Source organism: Dermacentor variabilis, chromosome 11 (genome assembly GCF_050947875.1).
Source record: "Dermacentor variabilis isolate Ectoservices chromosome 11, ASM5094787v1, whole genome shotgun sequence".
Lineage (NCBI taxonomy): Eukaryota > Metazoa > Arthropoda > Arachnida > Ixodida > Ixodidae > Dermacentor > Dermacentor variabilis.
Genome location: NC_134578.1, coordinates 112017487 through 112040318, shown reverse-complemented (window position 1 = coordinate 112040318; position 22832 = coordinate 112017487). Strand labels below are relative to the sequence as shown.

At 43.9% G+C, this 22832-nt stretch overlaps 1 protein-coding gene across 1 annotated transcript; it reads left to right on the top strand.

The window, feature by feature from the left end:
• The first annotated feature begins 5648 nt into the window (after positions 1–5648).
• Positions 5649–17776, top strand: LOC142564057 (acetylcholinesterase-like). The gene is made up of 4 exons (XM_075674876.1): positions 5649–5785; positions 8037–8327; positions 10103–11325; positions 17396–17776. The coding sequence occupies exons 2-4, from the start codon at positions 8061–8063 to the stop codon at positions 17535–17537; spliced, it is 1632 nt and encodes a 543-aa protein (XP_075530991.1). The 5' UTR covers positions 5649–5785; positions 8037–8060; the 3' UTR covers positions 17538–17776.
• Positions 17777–22832: the final 5056 nt, after the last annotated feature.

The following is a 22832-nucleotide window of genomic DNA, read 5'->3' as shown; positions in this document are numbered from 1 at the left end:
TCTGGTTTTCACAATTTCTGATGATAATCGATGTGTTTGGTCTACCGTCACACTTCCTTGACCAATATATATATTTGCGCCCTTCTTCTTGTTGCTATTTGCAGATACCAAGGCAAGGATTACGTTTACCTTCTGCTCCTTAGAGAAAGACATGGCACCCTTAAACAAAACTCATCCTTAAATCTTTGCACTGACGTGGCCAATTAGCTTTCGTGGTGATTGCATTTGGGGCACACAGGCAAGAAACATCCGTGCACTTTATCTATGCTAAGAAACCAGCTATCACAGCTTGTTTCCAACTAACCCCAAACGCGACCTGTTACTTTGGCCATGCCGCGGCAGATAACGCACTAGCTCTATCACGATGTGTTTATTTCTTTCATTTCGTTCTGGATAACTCAGAGGGAGCCTGTTCGAGGGTGCTGCTTTATGGTCCGGGTAGGAGCGCAGTCACGTGGTATTCTCCCTAATTCGCGTGGTTTATTTATCACTTGGGAAAAAATTTGTTGGCAATTAGTACGTCGCATAAAATACCGCAGGCAGATTTCCCTTGACTGTGCCTTCAACTGCCTCATTGGCACTTTGATAATCGATTACAGTTATTACAATACCAATTACAACCACAATAATCATTATAATTACAACTGTTTCAATAATGAATTATTGCAATTACAATAATTACAATTACCTAATTAAATCTCAGTAACGAAAGAAATACTGGCAGCTGCTCCACTGCACTGTAAACAATATACACTATGTTTTCTTCGAGTAACGCATAGCTCTTCTTTTTTATCGCGGTGCATGATAGTTAATTGGAACACCCGGTATGTATCTACAGCTTTGCATGCAAGTGACGATGTTTCCATCCTTATTAATGTTGTGAATTATTAGAAATGTTCTTTTTCTTGAGCCGTTAGCATTACATACTGAAAACAGAACGAATACAGAGACGCACAATATTCACGTGCAATTAAAACGCCATTGATAAAACTGCCGAAGGCGTCACTGAAGTCTATAGGTTTCTTTTTCATGGTCAAAAAGTACGCAAAGCAATTTGAAGCATGGTGAACATACAGCAACATAATTCATTCTATTGGCATAGGCTTTCCATTCATTTAAGAATCATTTTAATTCGCCACCTCCATCTCTTTCAAAAATATAACGACCTTTGTCCTGTGTGTATATTTAAATATATTCTATATGTGCATGGCGTTAAAAGTGCAAATTTAAAACAATGTTGAAGAGAGAAAATACGGATGAGCCAGCCACCGCTGATGCTTCTAATGCGCGTGTCCTCCTATCGTCAGAATTTGCTAAAATAAATCGAAAGTGTGAATTAAATGTCGCGCACCTCCGCGCAACATTGATGCAGTAAGCTAGTAGCTCCAGTAAAATTTCAAGTGAAAAGGTAGAGGAAAGTCGAAAGAAACCTGAAATTATGTGGGTGACAAAGGTCTGGCAATGTCACTTCAGGTGTGTGTGTCTGGGGAGGGGTCGTTTCGGTATCGCCCAGCGGGAGGGCTCAGCGCCCCCCTCCCCCGCAAAGCTCTAGAGGGGCTCGGGACCCGGAGCGCCCCCGGAGTCGGCGCCTATGGCCCTGACCACTCTTTCAGCATGGTAAACAAATCGTACAAGATGCAGACAATGCTTGCGTGTATATACCCGAGTCAAATATTCTTGCATTCCACGCTGCGGAGAGCTCAGAGTGCCTCTGTCAGATGGGTCAAGCTTGTATATGGCTCGACCAGAACACTTTCACTTAGACTTGGCATGATAACACCCTGCGCCCTCACACGACTATTGTGTAGATATGAGAAAGTAAGATGTGTGAAATGTTATCGAGGCTCCGCATAGGGCATACACACTAAACTAGCAATTTATTTCTTAAAGGTCAACAGAAGGTTAACAGCAACATGTGCAATAAACTACTCACTCCAGATCACTCTCAATAACATGCCCAGCTTTAGAAATAAAAATTTCTTTTCCGAACTTCTATACAATAAAATATCACTTCACCCATGTTTAGTCGTCGAAGGCAATGGAATTATTCCCCATGATGACGTTTTTAATGTTTCGAAGAAACTGTCTTCCTACAAAAATAGGCAGAAATAAGCTCGTCATTCTGATTACGTTAGTTGAATTCAACCTTGTTTCTGGCGCTTTATGAGCTTTTGCGCTGAAAAATCACCATATTACTCCACTGAGTGAAATTTCGTTCATTCATTTGAAATGGTAAAAAAATACTATAATAGACCTTTTCTTTCTTTTTTCACTGAAACAACAGCCGCAGTCCAAGCATAACTATAATAAAATCCAGCGTAAATATGGCTTCCTCTTTCGAATGTCACTATGCCTGTGGGATGAACTAATCCCTTCTCCGGATTACTTTTTCACAATGACTACACCCTTATTGCAAAATAAGCACCTCACTGCGCAGAAATAGTCATTTTTTTGCAGCCCTTGTTGCCACGCAGAGGGATAGAGTGAGCTCAGCTTCGCGCGACATCCTGCCCAAATTACGAACCATTTAACCAGCATTGCATTATAGAAGAACGTTATATTTCTATCGTTTGTAACCTACTGCCCTTCCTAATGTCCATTTTATCATGATGGTATTTGTAAAGAAACAAATAAATAATGTTAGGAGGTCCTTGGAGCAACCTTTGTTCGCTCATGCAGCTATATAAGTCCTTCGACAACCCACGGCAATTTGCTCTTCTCCGTCCGCATAGAGCAACCCAAAGTAAAAATGTGAATAGAAGTTGACAGCTGATGGCATTTTCAAGGTTGCCCATCGGGACAAGGAAAGCCGCCGCGCTCTTCACGCGATGTTGTAAGCTCATTGGTCATCGAGTGCCCTCTGGGGCTTCCTTCTCCACCTCGAATTACCTAAATTCCTCCCTCCTTCTTTACACAAATGTTTGCCACAAACGCCGGCGGAGAGGATAAAGAGAAAAATGCATTTGTTTTGAGTACATTTGTTTGCAACCACTCTTTTTCCAAAATATTGCTCGCGAATGAAAGGAAATCCTCAGTAGGCCTGTAGAGATCTCATTGTCACGAGATATGAAAGTAGGTAAGTAGGTGCTTATTTTCTAATTATAACAGTCAGTTATGTTGCCCGCAAAGCTCCTAGTATGAAGAGAAAGCCAAAAGTTCAGGCGGTTGTCACCGCAACATCCTGCAGGAAGTTAACAGCAGCGACTCTCAAGTGTAGCAACATTGACAGTCATTTTATAAGGATACATGTAAAAAACAATTTGCATGATGTGTGCACGCAGCTGCACTTTAACCGGATCTAAAAGCGAGCCGGACCACTTCGTAGATTACCATCGTAGAAATATAACAGCGCAATAAGGACGAAGGACAAAGAGTTACTACAAGGGCGCTGACTCACGATTAAAATTTTTTTTACGTTGACAAAATTATACACACGAGCACAAGACTCTTGATGAAAGAGAAACATACAATGTGCATCACAAAATTATGAAGGTCATGTATTCAGCAAACCAATGCGCTGTTTCAAAATAACAATCAAATAACCGACTCAGCATTTGAGGCATACCCAGAGCGTCAACATACTGCCTTATGTGGAAGCCAAGCGCGTGTGCCTCCCCCCCCCCCTGTCAATCACCCTGCAAAACACAGAAGCAGAATTCGTGTGTGGAACGATTTCTTCACGCAACTCGCATATCTGGCATGCATTACGTACCTTTATGTGGGTTGCGGAGAATCCTATCAATGGCATAAACATGTTGTTTTTCTTCAACCTCCGGGCTGTCTGATTCTTGTATTTCGTTCTCTTTTTTTTTGGGGGGGGGGGCAGAGCTGTTTTATTTAGAAGCGCTTTTACAGATACGCCAAAAGCAGCACCTAGAAGCTCAATAATGGTCTTGCATAGGCACTGGCTGGGATCATCGTTTCTCTATAGTACATTCCTCACCACTGTTGCTATGAAAGCAGCATTACTTGCAGCCTGGATATAGAGGCAAATAGCTGCCCGATGCAATGCATCTCTAAGCATTGCAGCTGTGACAACTTTTCAGTAGTTTCACTCATTTTCAACGTTGTTTTACCTTGCATAGAAGCAGCTGCTATAGAAGGTCATGACGCAAAATCAATGCCTGATGCTGTGCCGCTTGGATGCCGCGTGGACCGTCAGTGCGGCATGGACCGTCCTTTCGGCAAAAATCATTCCGAACGACGCGTACTCTACCACGCGGGCCCTCCATGCAATGTAAAAAAGTTACTGAACTAATTGAATTCCTCAAAGTAAAATAGGTCAGGAACATCCTAAAGTACGACTATCGCATAAGCTATAGACAAAATAGCGTCGGATTGTAATTTGAATATACGAGAAAACGTAATTCTTTTACGCAGAAATTCAAACACAAACCCATTTGCAACCCGCCGTGGTTGCTCAGTGGTGTTGGGCTGCTGAGCACGAGGGCGCAGGATCGAATCCCGGCCACGGCGGCTGCATATCGATGGGGGCGAAATGCGAAAACACCCGTGTACTTAGATTTAGGGGCGCGTTAAAGAACCCCAGGTGGTCCAAATTTCCGGAGTCCCCCACTACGCCGTGCCTCCTAATCCGAAAGTGGTTTTGGCCCGTAAAACCACATAATTTAAATGACGAAGGCCATGGCCTTCGTCATTTGGGCACTCCGGCGCGCGCAAAATCTCAAAGGCCATAAAGAGACGCGCCCAGTGCCTTGCAACAGCTCCAGGAGGCAAACGACAACCAACTAGGCGTGCACAAACAAAGATCACAACGCGGGTTCAGAAAGTTTGGTTATGGGAATTCGTCGTGGGTGTTTGTTTTCTTTTCTCTTTTTTATTTTAACATAGGCAGAACAATAGGCAATATAACCACGAGAGTTTGGTGGGGCAAGCAACCGCCGCGTTCCAAAGCGGACGCGCATAGCATCCATCCGTTCATCCATGCATCCATCCAACCATCCATCCATCCATCCATCCATCCATCCATTCATCCATCCATCGCGGCCCACACAAGAAGCTGCGTTTCTACCAGAAAGCTCGCCTCCGTGCATAGCGTTCGCCGTCAACGTTTCCCGGTAAACTTTACGCAGTTGGTAAACGTGCTGCAGTCGCCGGGAAGCGTGAAAAGCAGCCTCGTAACTTTGAATGCTATCGGAGTGCCATGTTTAAAGGCGAAGTTTAAGCGCCTTCCAATTTCTTTAAAAACTCTACTTCAACGCGAGAGTGAGTACGGTGGTTTTCTCAACTTCTACAATTCCCCGAGATAGCAAATTTTCGAGAACAAGAGAAGTGAACGGACTATAGGTCCGCACGGAGAGCATAAAAGCTCAACCTATATAGTCCAATTCGAGTTTGGCAGATGAACTACGCTCCGGAAGTACGCTTCAACTTTTGTTAATCAGGTGTAAGCTATCTGTCCTGATTTCTCGAAGTAGCATTCGTTTTTTTTTTTACCAATGACGCACAAGCGAGCACGTTCGGGAGTGTAGACGCCTTTCATCAAGAGGGGCGGAGCATCTCCGTCGAAATGATACGCGTGACCCTGGCACGAGCACGCACCCTCGACGGCGGTGGGGATTGCAGCCCTTTCTCTCTTTCACTCGACGCTGTCGCGTCGCACTCGAGCTTTCCTCTTCGAGCCAGCGATGGCGCGTGTTGGTGAAACATAGACAGTGTCGCAGGAATCCCGCCTACCATAAGCGCATCGTGGATTGTGCTTGTCTGGAGTTGTTTTTTTTTCTGGATAGCCACTCGGGTCCCGGAGTTGATATTAGAGGACGAGGTAAGCACCGCCAAACATGCGTATGTACCGGACGCATCTCTTCTGGAACTCCCGGAGTTGAGGCGGTCAAATTGTTTTGTGTCCATGAGCTGCATTTTATAATGATTCTATTCATTTTTTCTCCATGTATCGCTTTTTTTTTCTTATCTTTATCTAAGTCACGTGCCTCCTGGTTGTACGCATGGAAAAAGAGATGATTTAAAAGACGAATCGTGCGACATTATGTCTCCAAGATGGAAATTTGTGAATATTCTGCCATTAAAATTATGGCATTCAAGATAAAATGCCACGAAAATGGGCCCGCTGCGATCATTTTTTCTTGGAAAAAGCAAATTTATCGTAATTGCTTTAATTCTCGCTTTTCGCCAGTTTTCCGAGCTCCGCTCCGCGTACATTTTCGCTGGATCCGCTGACCTTGAGCAATGGGCGATAAGAACGGAATAGGATAGAGCGAAAGAAATTCGTACGACAAACTCGCCCTGACAAATGTTTTGTCTTTGGCGTTTGAGTCGAAACGGACGACTCCTGTGTTCTATTGAATTATGCCCGTGAATTACGGTAGAAACCCCGCAGTGTTCGGGCCGATTGACACACCACAGATAAAGCAAACATCGTTCTTTTTGCGTTTAAGTCGAAGAGACCAACACCGAGAACTGGTCGCTCAAATTTTAATGTGTAAATTCATGGAATGTGGCCAAATCGGCTCAAGGGAAATCCTTAATGAGAAAGAAAAACCATGAGAAGTGAAATTGTCGACCACCCGAGAGTATCGCTTGAATGCAAAAAGGAACCCATATGGTGTATATTACTCCCTCACGAGGGCCTGCACACTTGCTTCGCCAGCTTCTCGGTCCGCGCAACCACATCGCTAGCATCCGAGCCCATATATGATCCTCCGCGTACATATCGGTGGCAAGGCAGGTTATGGCAGCCAGAATGGTACTTCGAGTGATACACCAGATGGGACGTGGGTTAAAAAAGACAGCGATGAAATATGGTGTTGAATTCGTCGTTTGAGCTGAAAACTCGTTAAACGACATTTACAATCGCGTCCACAGATCTAAACAGGCGTCCCAGACCATGTGCCGCGTCAAACACAGGGGACACCTCCTGCCATGCTCTGTGGGAATGGTCTACGTTATTCCACTTTCGTGCGGCGAAAAGTACTTTGGGCAGACCGGATGCTAATACAAACATTGAGCTTGTATTAGGGGAAGGCTGTCGTGTTGGGTAAACCACAAGAGTACTTCAACTTCTCGGCGATTTGAGCCGACGTGGCTGCAAATATGCATTGCGCATAGGCATATATATTGGAAGTGCAGTGTACGCGGCCTTCCTCGTCATACAGAATGAATTGCTCCCTACTTGATTTAGGTGAGGTGACAAACGGCGCAATGACCCGGCCGCCTATCACCTTAGCACATTTATATTTCAGCACTTTGCGCTTCATTTGTGTGGTACCAAAATAGCTGAACATTCTTTGCAAATAATGTTCAAGCCCAAGCTATTCAATCGCATAATGCCCTCCGTCGGCCTTCAAAAAATTGTTAAACTTCGAGTAAATATCGCACCGTCCCAAATTGCTGCAGCGACTTGCGCCAGCTTTTGCCGGCCGGTAATAATGATAGCGCACGCTTGGACAGCACCAGCTTTTGAGCTCTATGTGGGCTATCGGCGCGCACAATCACAACGCGCTCCAAACCTAACAAGGGGTGACGTTTCCACCATTTCGTGAACTCCGGTACCAACACGAGGGGCACATAACTTCGGCTTAGTATTTCTTCCTGTAGCTTCGGCATAGGGCGAGATGGAATCTACACGATTCGTGTCAAGCTGCAGGATGACGACAGTAGCGATGTCGACAGTAATGGCATGGCCATTAATTGGTTGATCCAAGGTCGCTTTACTTATTCATCCATTGATTCTAGGTTTAGAAAGTAATTTAAAGGCTCTTTGCAGTTGCTACTTGTGTAGAACCACTGCTTTTATTACTAAAGTAAGTGCCGCTTGGAAATAATACTATATAGAAGACAGTGGCTGATGTGCGAGTTCCATTTACAGCCACTTCATTTATGATTTTTATATTTAATACATAGTACGTTATCACAGAAACTTTCTGCGCAGCATTATCGCATGCCTAAAATTTGCACGAACTTTTAGCGGGAACGAGTTCTAGCATTCCATGAGTAAATACGGCATACGTGGTTCAAAGTTTTACTGCGTTGACGTCTCCTTTACAATTTCACCCTAGGCCAAATCTGCGGCGACCAGAGCAATGGCGACCAGTGCAGCACTTCTGTCAGGCCTTTTTCTGGCTGTCGTGCTCACTGCCACGGCCGACGATGCATTCGTCGAGAGGCAAACCATGGAAGGCATGGTTCGCGGCAACGTTATCCGTGTCCTGAACAAGACCGTCGAAGAGTACCGCGGCATTCCGTTCGCCGAGCCGCCTGTGGGAAAGCTCCGCTTTCGGCCTCCGCTTCCCAAAAGAGCTTGGGAGGGCACCGTAGACGCAACGGCTGGAAACACAGCCTGTTCTCAGGTGGGAATCACATGAGTGCCATTGCTTGACTTGCGTATCGCGAAGAGAGGATGGAAGGCACACGAAGTTAACATCACATTTTAGGACAGCCCACTTAAGGTGAAGTGAAGAACGAAACAGACACACGTAGCCTTAGACGCATAGTAAGCATAACACTAAAATAGAAGGTAGCGATGGTGCAGCGCCTTGATGGAAACTATATGACGCCAAGTTTGTTTGAATGAGTGAAGCAGCAGCTATAGAAGAAGGAACATGAACGGTCTCGTCGCCAGTAGTAGCTGCTGACTTTCTGTCTTGCGAGGAAAAAGGCCATGTGAGATTCTTGTTGATGGTACAATGTTAACGAGAAGCATATCCACTGAGAAGCTTGACACATATGTAAATGCATTTCAGCCTTCAATTCCGTTTGTCACAGCGGCACACACCTATTCTTGCAGACTGGCCAAGAAAAGCCGGATACCCAGAGATCAATGTTTCACATTCGAGTGCGGGCCTGGTGGTACATAGCCAGGTGCACATACCCCGACGCACATAACAAGTAGGCGAAGCTCTTGTTTACAAGGCGAGGAAATGGCTAAGATCTCCAAACCATGGACAAGAGGCAAAGAAAGGTTCAGTTTAAAAAAAAAAAAGAAAAGTGCGCTGTCCCCACCTAAACGGTGTCAGAACGTATGTCGTACCGTGAGTAGTTTTCTCTTCTTTATTTTCATCCTTCAAAGCACCTTAGCCTGAATAAAAATATAATAGGCCGTAAAATAACGGCTAGCCAGCCAAAAACAGAATACTGTAGCCAACATTGATAATAAATACTTTCGGTTTACTATCGATGTTCATTGAGGAGATAGAGAGAGAGAACTATATTGTCTTCGTAAGGTTAAAGGGTGGAGCCCTTAGTGCACCACTACAATGGGCCTGGCGACCAAGCTTGCACAACCTGTGGGTTAGCCTTTCTTAGCATAGCCTCCCAGCTATCCAGGGTTAGCATATAGTTGTAAGCTCTGTGCCCTGGGGGTAGACGTCAGCGCTCCAATCTCACATAAAATGACGTAGAGGCGCCGCCGCAGACCGGACAACGGGACAGTAGGATGTCGGGTGGAGGACATCTAAAAATTGAAGGTTGGGGGAGGTGTTCGCCTGCAATCGCCTTAGAGCCACTACGTTCTCTCTCAAGAGAGAAAAAGATAGGGTATGCTTGACTAGCTCTCTACTCCGCGAATGAAAATACGTTTTGATTCTTGGACTTACAGCATAAGCATGAATGAGGAAGACATAAATACCTAAACTTCAAAGGTACGAAGAAGGTAACTTTACCCTTTTCTCGTTTACTTAGGTAACCTAAAATGAGTTATTCAGATCGGTGAACATACATACAAATGGTAAACGCCGGCTAAATATATATCTGTCGGACCAATATGGCCGTTTAGTGCAAATATCTCAGTTTGCCAAGCAAAACAGCGGGGGGGGGTGGATGAAAGCAGAAGGCAGGGAAGTTAACCCGAATAACGTAGAAGCAGGAGAGGGAATGGGAAGCCCACCATTAGGCTCAAGAACTTGTGAGCACTACAGTGAATAGATACGCCTTACCCTAGCGTCAGCCAATGAACTGACTGGCTTTTTTTGTCTTTTTTACATATGGATTGCAAATCCAGGTGCTCTTGGAAGGGAGCACACTGGGCAACCTGAGCTACACAGAAGACTGCCTCCAGCTGAAGCGCGACTCAATGTACCGCTTTATTTCTTTCTCTTTTTTTTGCATATGGACAGCGCCAATCCAGGTGCTGTTGGAAGGAATCACAATGGGCAACCTGAGCTTTACAGAAGACTGCCTCCAGCTGAACGTATGGGTCCCAGAGGTCGCGACTAACCCGGGCTCGCGTCGTCCTGTACTTGTGTGGATCCACGGAGGAGCATTCACCTTAGGCAGCGCAAATATGGCGGGCTGTAGTGGATTCTTGCTCGCCGCGCTGGGCGATGTAGTCGTCGTCTCCATGAATTACCGTCTTGGCATCCTGGGCTTCATGAACGCGAACTCGCCTGAGGCGCCAGGTAATGTTGGTCTCTTGGATCAGAACATGGCTCTGAAATGGGTGCAGCGGAACATCGGACACTTCGGAGGCGACCCTGAGCGAGTGACGTTGTTCGGTGAGAGCGCCGGGTCAATGAGCATACACGCGCAAATCATGTCGCCTTTAAGCCAAGGCCTCTTCAAGAGGGCAGTTTTGATGAGCGGCACAATGTACAACCTAGACACGTGGGACACAGTTCCGGAAAGCATGGTCAAGGCAGACAAGGTCGCTAACGTTGTTGGCTGCTCGAACGGTGGAACTACCGACCTGTCATCGAATGCGGAAGAAATCGTGGACTGCATGAGAAGCAAATCAGCCGACGAGCTCGTCAAGGCTTCTCTGGAGGTAGTGCAACCAAAGCTGATTATATTTGCGCCAACTTATCACAACGAGTTTCTTCCCCGAGATCCTTTAGTGACCCTGAAGCGCGGTTTCTTCTCATCTATAGACGTCTTAGCTGGCGTAACTTCAGATGAAGCAGCTGCGTTTCTCCTGTACCCGTTGGTCCCCGACCTTTTGGAGGAAGACCTTCAAGCCACTTCACCAGAGGAGCTTGTTAAATCTCTTCGCGGCGCATTATGGCGCCTGCTTAAAGATGACATACCGGATATATTAGAAACGTACACCGAGGAAGCACCGAAAGACGATAAAAATGCACTGAGACGCCAATACATCGACTACGTGTCGGACAGATTGTTCAACTGTCCACTGCAGTTCTTCGCGGAAAAGCACAGCGAAAAGGGCAACAAAGTTTTCACGTACGTCTTCACGCACAAGACGGCGATGTTTCCACTGCCTGGGTGGATGGGAGCGCCCCATGGCACCGATGTGGCCTTCGCGTTTGGTCACCCCTACGCAGGAGATCCTGATTCTCCAGGTGGTCGCATGGCTGAGGCCTTCGTGCGAATGTTGGCCAGCTTCGGCGAAAACGGGTGCGTTGCTTTTCTAATATTTACGTAGCACAGAGTAAATGGGCTCGGCGGTAATATTTTTCTGATAGTCAACTTCCTTGCGGTAGAAATATAATGAAAGTAAAAAAAATATCACCGCCCAAGCACTCGGTAAAGTTGGTTAACCACAGAAGCTGAAACGTGGAGCCCGGTGTTTATCACTGGGTTAATCCCGACGGTGCATTCAGCGACGGCTTGGTAGGCTAGCATGTCCTGGGTACGCAGTTGCTACTTGCACTGTGCAGCACGAGCCTGTTCTTGTGCTTCGGCTGCAGCATCGGAACGGCGCAGACGAGCTCGTTCCCAGTTCTGCTCGCGGCGTTGCTACATATGACGCGGGTCCAACGCACTTCGTTGCCGGAGAAAAACTGCTGCTCTGCGCGCACTCGGCTGTCACGGAAAGCGACGACCTCGCTACTGGAGCAGTTAATCCAACGCCACCTAGATAGCACAAGGCTTTTCCACGTCGATCCATAACGTCATTTTACTTGGCCCGACTGCCATAGAACCTAATGGTGATGCTTGCGAGTAGGCAACAGTCATTTTGACGTCACCGCTGTCATCACACAAGCCTTGTCAATGGAAATTTCGGGCCAGGTAGCGTGAAGACGATGGATCGGAGTAAACAGGCCTTGTGTTATATTGGTGGTGTTAGCTAATCGCGCGCCTCTCTCTCTGTCTTTGCGCGCATCTGCTTGGGGTTGTACCAGAGGAGTTTTTGGCGTCCAGGCGACGGACAGACGGACGGGCTTACGAATCGGCTAGCCATGTACGGCTTCACTGTCAACAATAAACTGCGGGTAATCTTGAAGTACGTACACTGAACAGGAAAGCTAGAAGCGCGTACAAAAATGTTGTAATAATAACGCTTCACTCAACCACCAACACATAAAGAATGCAAACTGGACATTGAAACTGGTAATCTGGAAAGCGAAGCAATTATATTTTGTGCGAATAAACACAGACCTGAATAAACAACCCGTCAAGCTTTCTGGAAATATAAAATAAGTAAAAGCGCTGACATTTTAGTTCCCGCACTAAAATCAGATTCTGCTTCTCTAAAGACAGACTCTGAAAAAGTTCCATCGTTTATTTCTTCTTTAAATCGGTGTTTCTGGAGATACAACTGAGGGATACGTACACATCATTTTTAGCTAACTATTCCTTTGACCAGTGCATGCCTGAAATAAACATCAGCGTACATGGTATCGATTGTCTTTTGCAGGAATTGGACGCCTCTAGTTGTATTGGTCTGGATAGAATGTAATCCTATATTCTAAAGAAATGTCATGGCGTTATAGCACAATATCTCTCTACTATATTGCAAATCTCGTACGAGGCTGGGTTGGTTTCACAGGACTGCGAAATCGCGAATGTCAATCCCATCTTGAAATCGGGAGCCGAGAAACTCGCGGATAATTACAGGCCCATATCTTCAACTTAAGTATACTGCAAGGTTTTGGAGCGCTTCCTTTATAGTAATTTATTTAAATACCTTCATGATATTACCTTTCTACTACCTCACAGCCTGGTTTTTGTAACGGTTACTCATGCAACACGCAATTACTTGAATTCCAACACTTTATTGGCAACTGCCCTGGTAAGAACAAAGAGCTAGATTCACATTCCTTGATAGAAAAAAAGCGTTTGACGCAGCATCTCATCACTTGATGATTATTAGGTTAACGTCTTTGAAAGTACACAATAAAACCTGGATGTGTAATTATCTAAATGGTTTTAAACAGTGCGTGGTAATTTATGGGTGTAGTTCCTCGCAGATAACCGTACGTTCATGAGTGCCCCAGGGCAGCGTTATTGGGCTACTATTATTTCTCATATATAATAACGACACTGTAGATGACGTACGGTTCCCCTTGAAATTATTTGCATACGACTGTTACCTTTACAGCGAAATAAAATCACCATCAGATGTAACAATCTTGCAGAGGGACCTTGATAAAATGTCAAATCGGTGTCTATGTCCGCAAATGAGACTGAAAAATAATAAATGAAATAACATCCGTTCTGTCGATAAAAAATTCGATCATCGAACACAGTACAAGGATGAAAACACAAATAAAAACGTCTTAGGGTGCAATTACCTCAGCGTTTACTTGACGCTGAAATTTATATTGAACGTACACATTCAGCAGTCATTATCTAAGGAAAGTGAAAAGTTGTTTTTTTTATTCGTGCAAATTTCAAATCAAGTCCAAATATATCAAGGAAACACTTTATTTATTGCACGTCAGATCTACCCTCGTATATGCCTCCATGATTTGGGATCCATATCAATAATATTTTAAACAAATAACAGAAAAATTTAAGATCAAGCTCCATGCTTCATCTCCCAATAACTAAAACCCTTTCGAGAGTATCACTGAAATAAAAGCATTGCTGGGCTGGGAAATAATAATCACCAGAAGAAAAAAAATTAAGATTGAAATTCATCCACCGTATCTTCTATAATCAAATAGGCACTGATAGCCGCAACTTCCTGTAGGAGGCCACTTATGTATCAACGCGACTCGACCACCTGAAGAAGGTGCACGAATACAGCTGTAATACGCGCCGTTTAGTCAAATACTTTTTTGCACGAACTGCGACAGACTGGAATTTGTTACCAGAGGAATGTGTTTCAGTATCTGGTAATCAGAATATTTATTCCAGCCTGGTGTTTGTGACACTTCCTTACAGTCTTAACTTCGTTTGAATTTTTCGTTTGGCTTGAAAATGTTAACTTTTTGTATGTTCTCACCTTGATGTTACTTTGTTTTGTGTATTCTGTACTTATTTCTGTGAACAATGTAATACATCTTTTTCTATTTGTGTCTCCTGCGATAGGGCCATCAAGGCGGCGCAGGTATTCTGTAAATAAATAACATAAAATGATCATACGAATCCACGAGAGGGGTATATCAGTATAATTAGCATTAAATATTGTAACGCCATTGCCGATTCTCACAGTCGTCTTATCACCGAACACAGAAAAGAACACATACCTCTACTTTGAGCAGCGGGAATGCGTGGAACATATAGAATTTGTATGGCCACCTGTCACAAATTACGGATGTGGCACATTCAAACACGTTATGCTTAACATACGCTTTCACTGCTGTGCGGATGTTTTGAAAGCCCAAATGTGAGTGGTCCTGCTTAAATTACCGTATGGTTTATCCGGATAAAAGGGAATCAGATTTCATGAAGAAAGAGTTGTAATAACTAAGTAATTTCGCAATTTATTGACTTTGTTGACAAAATAATCTAGAAAAATATTAGATAATACTACACCACTGTCACACCAATGAAAAAAAATTAAGTATCTGAGGAATATCGTCCAAAGTATTTCGTGCACGTCGATACACCTCGCTTCATTTATAACAATCACAAAAAACGATTAAAACGCACGCAGCCAAATGACCACGGGCAATAATGAAATCAAGGTGCTCAAAAACGAATTTTCTACGAACACAGAAATTATAACATAATTGTTACTCTCCATATGCTCAGGAAATCAGAATTCTTTGCTTACGTTGTGTAAACGGGAGCTTACAAACCTCATTCAAAATGTGCCGACCATCATTTTCAAGGGTTCCAATGTTACTTTTTGCTTTCGAATAACAGAAGTAGAGGGAAGTGTACTTAATTTATCAACTGCCTCTTAAATTGGAAGGTTAGATTTTTAACGAAGTTCGAGTCGCACCGCCGCAATTGCAGATTTGTCACTAGCAATAGTTACCGGAAGAGTAGGACTGCGCGACTTACCGTTACTGCTCTATGATTTCCATATTTAACTCTTACGCCCACTAAACGCTAGAAGAGACATGAAAATGGCATAGACCTGCATTTCCCTAAATTGATTCGTATAAGCGTGCAAAAGCAGAAAGGTAGTAAAAGACGGTTAATTATTCAGAATCTCAATGGCCTTGGAGTACAGAATTCAATGCCGCCGTAATCGACTTGAGACAGTTCAAGTATCACTGCGAAAAGCTGCGCTAACGAGCCCCAGCCAAGGAAGTGATCTAAGAAGGAGACAACGGGGGCGGCAGGTAAAGCTGACGTTAAAGTTAATCTGCAACGACAACGTGGTGGTACAATAAACGTGCTGATGGACTTCTACCTTAAGTTTGGCTTGTACCATAAGTTTCACTATACTGTAGGAGTAGCCGGGTGAAATACCTTCTCAAGTTTACAAATACTGCCTCCATGTTTATTCACATGCCCGATTCCCCACGCCCTGCTTACGATCATTTGTAGTGCTTTTCCTGATCGTTCTGCTTCGTGCCCCCGTCATTTCTGTTAGCTTCTTATTATCCATTGAAGTCGCTTTCGCTTGCCTAATGATAAAATCATACTAGTTCATTCTTCAATGTAATGCTAGGTAATGCTTCTGGACACATTTTTATTTATTTTATTTATTTATTAGTAGCTCAAAGGCCCCATTGAAGGGGTATTACATGAGGGGGTGGAATTTCAGCAGTACATTGCTCCTATGGATAATCTGAATGACGATGAGTCGATCTGATCAACGGTGGCGTTTGACAGGTCATTCCAGTCCCTTGCTGTACGGACGAAAAATGATGACAGATGCGCAGAAGTGCTTGTAGGGGGCGGCTAGACGGCCTTCCCGTGGTTTGTGCGATTTTAAATGCGATGGGCGGGGCTGATAATGGAGTTCAGAGATGGATGATAAAAGAATTTATGAAACAGACACAATGTGGAAATTTTTCGGCGGTTCGCTAAAGTTCTGAGATGAGCATTACGTTTTAGTTCAGTTACACTTACATGATAGGAGTAGGCGGAGAAAATGAAACGAGCTGAGCGATTTTGTACAGATTCAAGAGTAATGGAAAGGTTATTTTGATGAGGGTCCCAGATCGCGAATGCATATACTACTTTGGGACGGATAAGTGTTAAGTAATCAAGGGATTTCACTGATGGGGGTGCTAGTCTCAGGGTTCGTCGAAAGCAACCAAGGAGGCGATTTGCCTCGTTAGTAACCTGTGAAATATGAAAAGACCAATTTAGATCAGATGTCAAATGGATGCCTAAATACTTGTAACTTGATACTGAAGCGATTTCTGCATTCTTGATCAGGTATTTTGAATGTGGTTGTGAGTGACGTCGGTGGAATGATAGCAGATATGTTTTTTTTTCACATTTAAGGACATTAGCCATGAATTACACCAGGTTAGTACGTGCTGAATGTCAGACTGAAGAAACAAAATGTCATCAGTGTTAGTAATAGGCCGGTAGATAACGCAGTCATCAGCGAATATGCGGATGTTAGAACATATGTTAGCAGGCAAATCATTAATATATATGAGAAAAAGAAGGGGGCCCAAGACAGTGCCCTGAGGTACCCCAGATATAACAGAGGAATAAGAAGATGAACATTTATTAACAAAGACAAACTGCTGCCGATTAGTGAGAAAGCTGCATATCCAGTTAAAAACATGTTCGTTAAGATTGAGGCGAGAAAGTTCTAGGAATTTAGGCACATTTAGGCACATTTGATTAATAATTTCCCTTCATGATATTTACACCCGCTTTTTACACCTCTCGCTATCACGCTCTTCAAGCTTCTGTGCACTACGGCTATTACATTTCACAAATAAGGTTCGACTCGTATCTGCAGCGATAGCCACCACACTTCGCTGCACCTTTTGGTTTGCATTGGTTATACTAAGGGGCCGCGGTATCATGTAATACTTAATAAGGAAGCCGTGGGGGTGATCTTATACTAAGCAGTGACATTCACCTTTTATTTCTATGCTGAAAAGAATGTTGACAAGCAGTATATTCCTGGCTACTCGAGTTAAAACAAAAAAGTAAAAATCATGTCACCAGGTCACAAAAACAGCGTAATATTAGCTGCTGTACCTGGGTCATTGCGTTCATTGAGGTGATACTTTCCGCACAGTCAAGCACTTATTTGGTTTTTCGTAATGTATGTTTCCAATTTTATATTTCTAAAACACATAAGTTACCTTTCTTTTGGCAATTGATGCTTCTGCGCAAAATATTCTATGAAATTTTGTCTTCTCAACAGGATTCCGGAACTTCCCCACAACGAGACATGGCCACAATACAGCAAGAACTCGCTAAGCATGGTCGTTCTCAACAATGGCCAATTTAACGAGACACGAGGATTCCGCTCAAGCTACTGCGAGCGTTGGAGGCCTTTGTACTAAATGTGTCACTGAGGTTTTGCGTGCTTGCTATGCATTACTGCTTTAGTAACTACACATTTGCATTGAAATAACGGTACTAGAATCAAATCGTGCAGGTCAGGTTGACCTGCCTTTTCTGAAAATAAAATGTGCTTCTGTAAACTCTAAAAGCAAAGCGCCAGCAGACAACGAATGCCGAAAAGTCAGACGACGTCCCTTCTTTGTTGGTGCTCTTCTAAATAAAAATTGGTTGGCCCTCCCTTCGGAAGAATTGGTGATAACACGAAACTGAAACACGTATTCTAACAAGCATTGACAGATTTGTTCCACATTAACTAACACAAGAATACAAATAGGCACAGTATTCTTCTATTATTTGCCGTCTCTCTCGAATGCAGAAGCAAAGAAAGCGATAGCATGCGCGCGAGGTGTGTGCTGCTGCGCAAGGTGAACAGCACACGGGAAGCTACCCGGCATTCCAGGTATATGCGACGCGAGGGTGTGGTGCCTATGTAATGATACTGCGTGGTCATAGCTCCAGTGAAACCGCATGCAAGCGCCCATACACATGTTCAAAGGTGAGTAGACGCGTGGAAACCCGTGCGAGCAGCCGCGGCGCCACCGACACGAGACGGTTGTCGGACACCATCTTCTAAAGATGCTCCAGGAATGCACTACCACATTTTCTGTTATTATAGACGTCCAGGCTGCTATACGTTCCGGCTGAAAGCGCATTCCTTTCTGCAAAATTACGCAGTGACAAAATAAATAGTATATAAATATGGTCATGGATGAATGAATGAACTTTGTTGTGGTCATTGGAACGCGCGTCAGCGCGCAACGGCCCGCTCCAACGTCAGGACAGAGAGGCCGATCCTCTCCGCCGCGTCATTTACAATAAATATAATATTTGTGTATAATAATTAGGGCGCCGCTTTCTCACCTTTCTACGCCTGCTTTCCTGACCACCAGGTGGGCACAAAACGGCAAGTCATATTACAAGGATGACGGTTTGAGCTAGTTGATTTTCCATTTTAGCATGTGCGGTGCAGAGCGAAGAAGGGACCAGAGACGCAAGAAAAACAAGCGCTTGTCCTCGTTTTGTTGGCGTCCTTTATCGATGCTTCGCGCTGTACCACACATTCTAAAATGTCCAATTATCGCCATTGCGCGGATAGGTGTGATGATGATGGCGTGAGTACATGCATGGGAGAGATTTTCGGCCGGGTCTGGCATAAAACACTTCCGTCTTAAACAGAATATGCCAACTTGGACAGATTTTGCTGGTATTGCTGGAATTTTGATCGTTTGGCACGACAGCGCGCCTTCATATTATTGTAATTAGGCGTCGTAAATATATTTCCGTTTCAGTGTCGCCCCCTGGATAACCTGAAACACCCAGCTACACGTGGCAAGGACCATGATGAAGAGCTAACGTGAGAATAAACCCCAGCGAATATTTTCTGTTGTGTTATAAATATCACTGACATTGGAGTCAAGTCTTGTTGGATAATTAATTGTGGCACTACACAACGGCCAAATGATCTAGAATGTAGAAAATGCAAACTTAATTCTGAAATCTCTACGGATAAGGAAAGGTTTGGTAAAAGTCCTGTTGTTTTCATTTCCTTCTCGATATCAGACACACCGGCTGCCTAGAATCGGCATAGCTTTAACAAAAATAGACATTCATTCATGTCTACAACGCAAACAACTATATAAGGCAAAATCGAAGTAAATTATAAATAGAATGTCATAATATGCATTTAGCAGTAAAGCCGCCTTGATACTATCAGCAAATCCTAAGCAGTATATGCAACGCCCTTACGATGGCGTGCAAGACAGGTGGTTCCCAACGAAAGAATATCAGGAACAGAAAGATTCACTCACTGAAACGAGGCTTCTGAAATGCTTGATTAAGAATGAGCAATGGCAAATTAATAACCGAAAATTGTAACTCATCTCAATATTACCAAAAAGCATTCAGAAAAGTGGTGCAGGGCAGACAAGGTGTATCCGAGTTCTATTCATGAGCAGGATCATGGAATCAACGCATAAGAATTTCCTGATAATTTTCATTCAGCACGACTTTCCGGGCCTAGCGTAAAGGATGAAGTGTGGAAACTTACGTGCACAACTTACAGATACATATAGGTCTATGGCCGCTACAGCGAGGCCATCACCCATAATTTCATTACTTACTGGTCTTTTTGCTTTCAAGAAATCCTAGGTGGAGCAGCGAACGCAGAATTGATGGAGCGAAGCCAGCGTCTAACCGATTACCATGAGTTCACGTCATCAAAGCAAAGAGAAACATGTTTACTGTTCAGCCGTCCCTTGAAGTGTGAATTGCCGTTCGATGATACGAATGAGACCTACAACCATATCAAATTCATCACGAAACTAAATACTAAATGCTACCTACAGTTGAAGATACACGATAGTTTCCTTACGTGCGCAATCAATAATATGGATGAGAACTGGGAGTTCGGGAGAAAACACATATACAAACCGCACGACAAGACGAGACATGAGCTATGAAAGGAAACATGTGAGTGTTCGTTTGCTTCCCTTCCTTGCTTGCGTCGTTGCGTTGTTGCTCAATTTGTACCAGCACTTGTGTGTCATGTTGCAGCTCATCACAAAGCCATCAACCGCACTGCTGTTGTTTTGAGTGACTCCTCTTTCAATAGACGACTTCTGATCGATGCGCTTCGCCGGCATCCTATATATGTGTTCCGATGGACACACTTTTGGAAAAGTAACGGTGCACTTTTTCTCAAAACCCGCGTATCGCAACCATTTTGTGCCAGTTAACCTGGAACAAGGTTTGAACCAAGCTTTGACTATGCAGTTTCGGAAAAAGCCTAAAACCACTTTCCTACTTCAAAGTTTCAGGGCCACAAAAAAAATTTTATTTTAGCAGTTATAGTAATAATAACCATAATAATTTCATTTTCACGTGTGTTGCAGATGTAGTCATCATTACTGGAACTTGGTTGTCAGGTAGAATTGATAGTTCTGAACTGTTTGATTGTAAACAGCCTTACAATGTTTATAGACAAGATCGCTTCGGGCATTCCGGTAGTGGGATTTTGATCGCTGTTGGGGATGACTTATTTTCTTATGACGTTTTGATAGCCTTTGAGTTCTAGTGCACGAGTATGAAGATAAACCACAGAGAGAGCGTTTCTTGTGTGTTTTACTGACCACACCAATCAGCTAGCAGTTTTTGTGATAACCTTCATGACGTTCTTAACAAAATTGTTCTCAGATACTCAAATGCACCAATTTTTATTCTAGGTAATTTTAATTTCCCTGTCGTATCACGGACGGAAGCCTACCCTTCTGTTATATCCTCATCCTCAGAATCAATAGCCTTCATCGACTTCTTTCATTACATTTCATTTTTATTATCTGAAAGACCCGATTTGGGGTATCACATAAGTAGGTTAACATGTGGACACAAGAAAAGGCAGGTGTTACGGTGAAAAAGAATTTTGAACAGTTTCTTGAAGTTGTGAATGACATGTCATGGCAGCGATATTGAAGTGTGGGTCGTTCCAGTCTTTGGAAGCTCGAGGAAAAAACGAAGCTTGAAAAGTGGCAGTTCGTGTTCGAGGACGCAAAACTTGGTGTTGTTGGCTGGTACGCTATGACATGCGTGAAGATGATGGCGTGATGTAAGGTGAGCGGCTTAGCGAGCTGGAAAAAAAATTGTGATAAAGAGAGAGCGTGGCGATACGACGACGAAAAGCAAGAGATGCCAAGCTAGACTGTGCCTTGAAGAGTAAAATGCTGACGTTATGTGAATATGAAGAATGGATGAATCTAGTCACACGATTCTGAACTGACTCCAGTGCATTGATGATGTATGTTTGATGAGGGTTCCAGATGGCGGCGGCATATTCCAGTTGTGGTCTCACAAATGATTAGTATGCGAGTAGTTTGATGTGCTGTGGAGCATGACGAAGGTGACGCCTCATGAACCCAAGGGTCTCGTTCGCTGACGAAATTATGGTAGTCGCATGTGCACTCCAAGAAAGGTCGTGGTACAGGGTTACGCCTAAGTACTTATAGGCTAGGGCTGATTCTACTGGGATGTTCGCAATTGTGCCAGAAGAAAGGTAAGGATTACGGCGGCGGGAAATCGAAATAAATTGGCACTTGTTAGGATTCAAGGCCAATTTCCCAACGGTTGCACCAGTTCTGCACGTTATTAAGGTCATTTTGGAGAGGTGCTTGGTCACAGATATTAGTCACAGTACATTAAATCACACAGTCGTCAGCGAACATGCGAATAGGACAACATACATGCAACGGAAGATCTTTAATGTATACTAGGGGAAAAAGCGGTCCTAAGCCTGAGCCTTGAGGGACGCCTGAAGTGACAGGGAGCGGTTCAGAAAAGTTATTGACTAGGATGCGCTGGTAACGATTAGTAAACAATTCTTTTATCCATTGTACTACGCGAGGATCCAAGTTCAATCTGGATAATTTTTTCAGCAAGTACTTATGAGGTGCTGTGTCAAAATCTTTAGAGTAGTCCAAAAAGATGGCATCGGTTTGAACATTGTTATCAAGATTAACGTGCAGATCATCAAGCAAGATAGCTAGTTGTGTTTCACATAAAATACCTTTACTACAAGCGTGTTGAGAAGGATGAAAGAAGTTTACCGAGTCTGAAAAGTTCCTGACATGCGACTGTATGATATGTTCCATGACTTTGAAAGGCACACTAGTTAATGAAACTGGGCGGTAATTTAAGGGGGAGTCCTCGTCACCCGCTTTGAATACTGGAACGACCTTTCCCACTTTTCAGTCATCCGCTAAGTCACCTGCAGACGATGATTGCGAGAACAACGGAGTGAAACATGCCGCGGATATATGCTTAGTATTCACTAGGATCTTTGCGTTAATTTCATCTACACCAGAAGATGTACATAATTTGTTTTTCTCAACGATTCACAGTATACCATCTATCGAAAATACAATGGGTGGCATATCCGATGTTATGCTAGTAGGCAGTGGAAAGTGTGGAGTAGTGGTTTCTTTTGCAAAAACGAAAAGAAAATGCTGTGTTGAATATATCAGCGCACTCGGCGTCCGTGGTGGTGTCGCCTCCTGCATTCGTCACGCTGATAGTGCGAGCTTCTTGAGGATTCAAAATGCGCCAGAAGTGCCGAGGATTTCGAGCAAGTAGCTGGGATACGAATTGCACTCAGGTAGGTGTTCTGTGCCATGTGGTATTTTGACTATGCTTCGGCGCCTCCAAGATAAGACACGCGGCTAGCCGGAAGCGACGTTCCTTTTGGT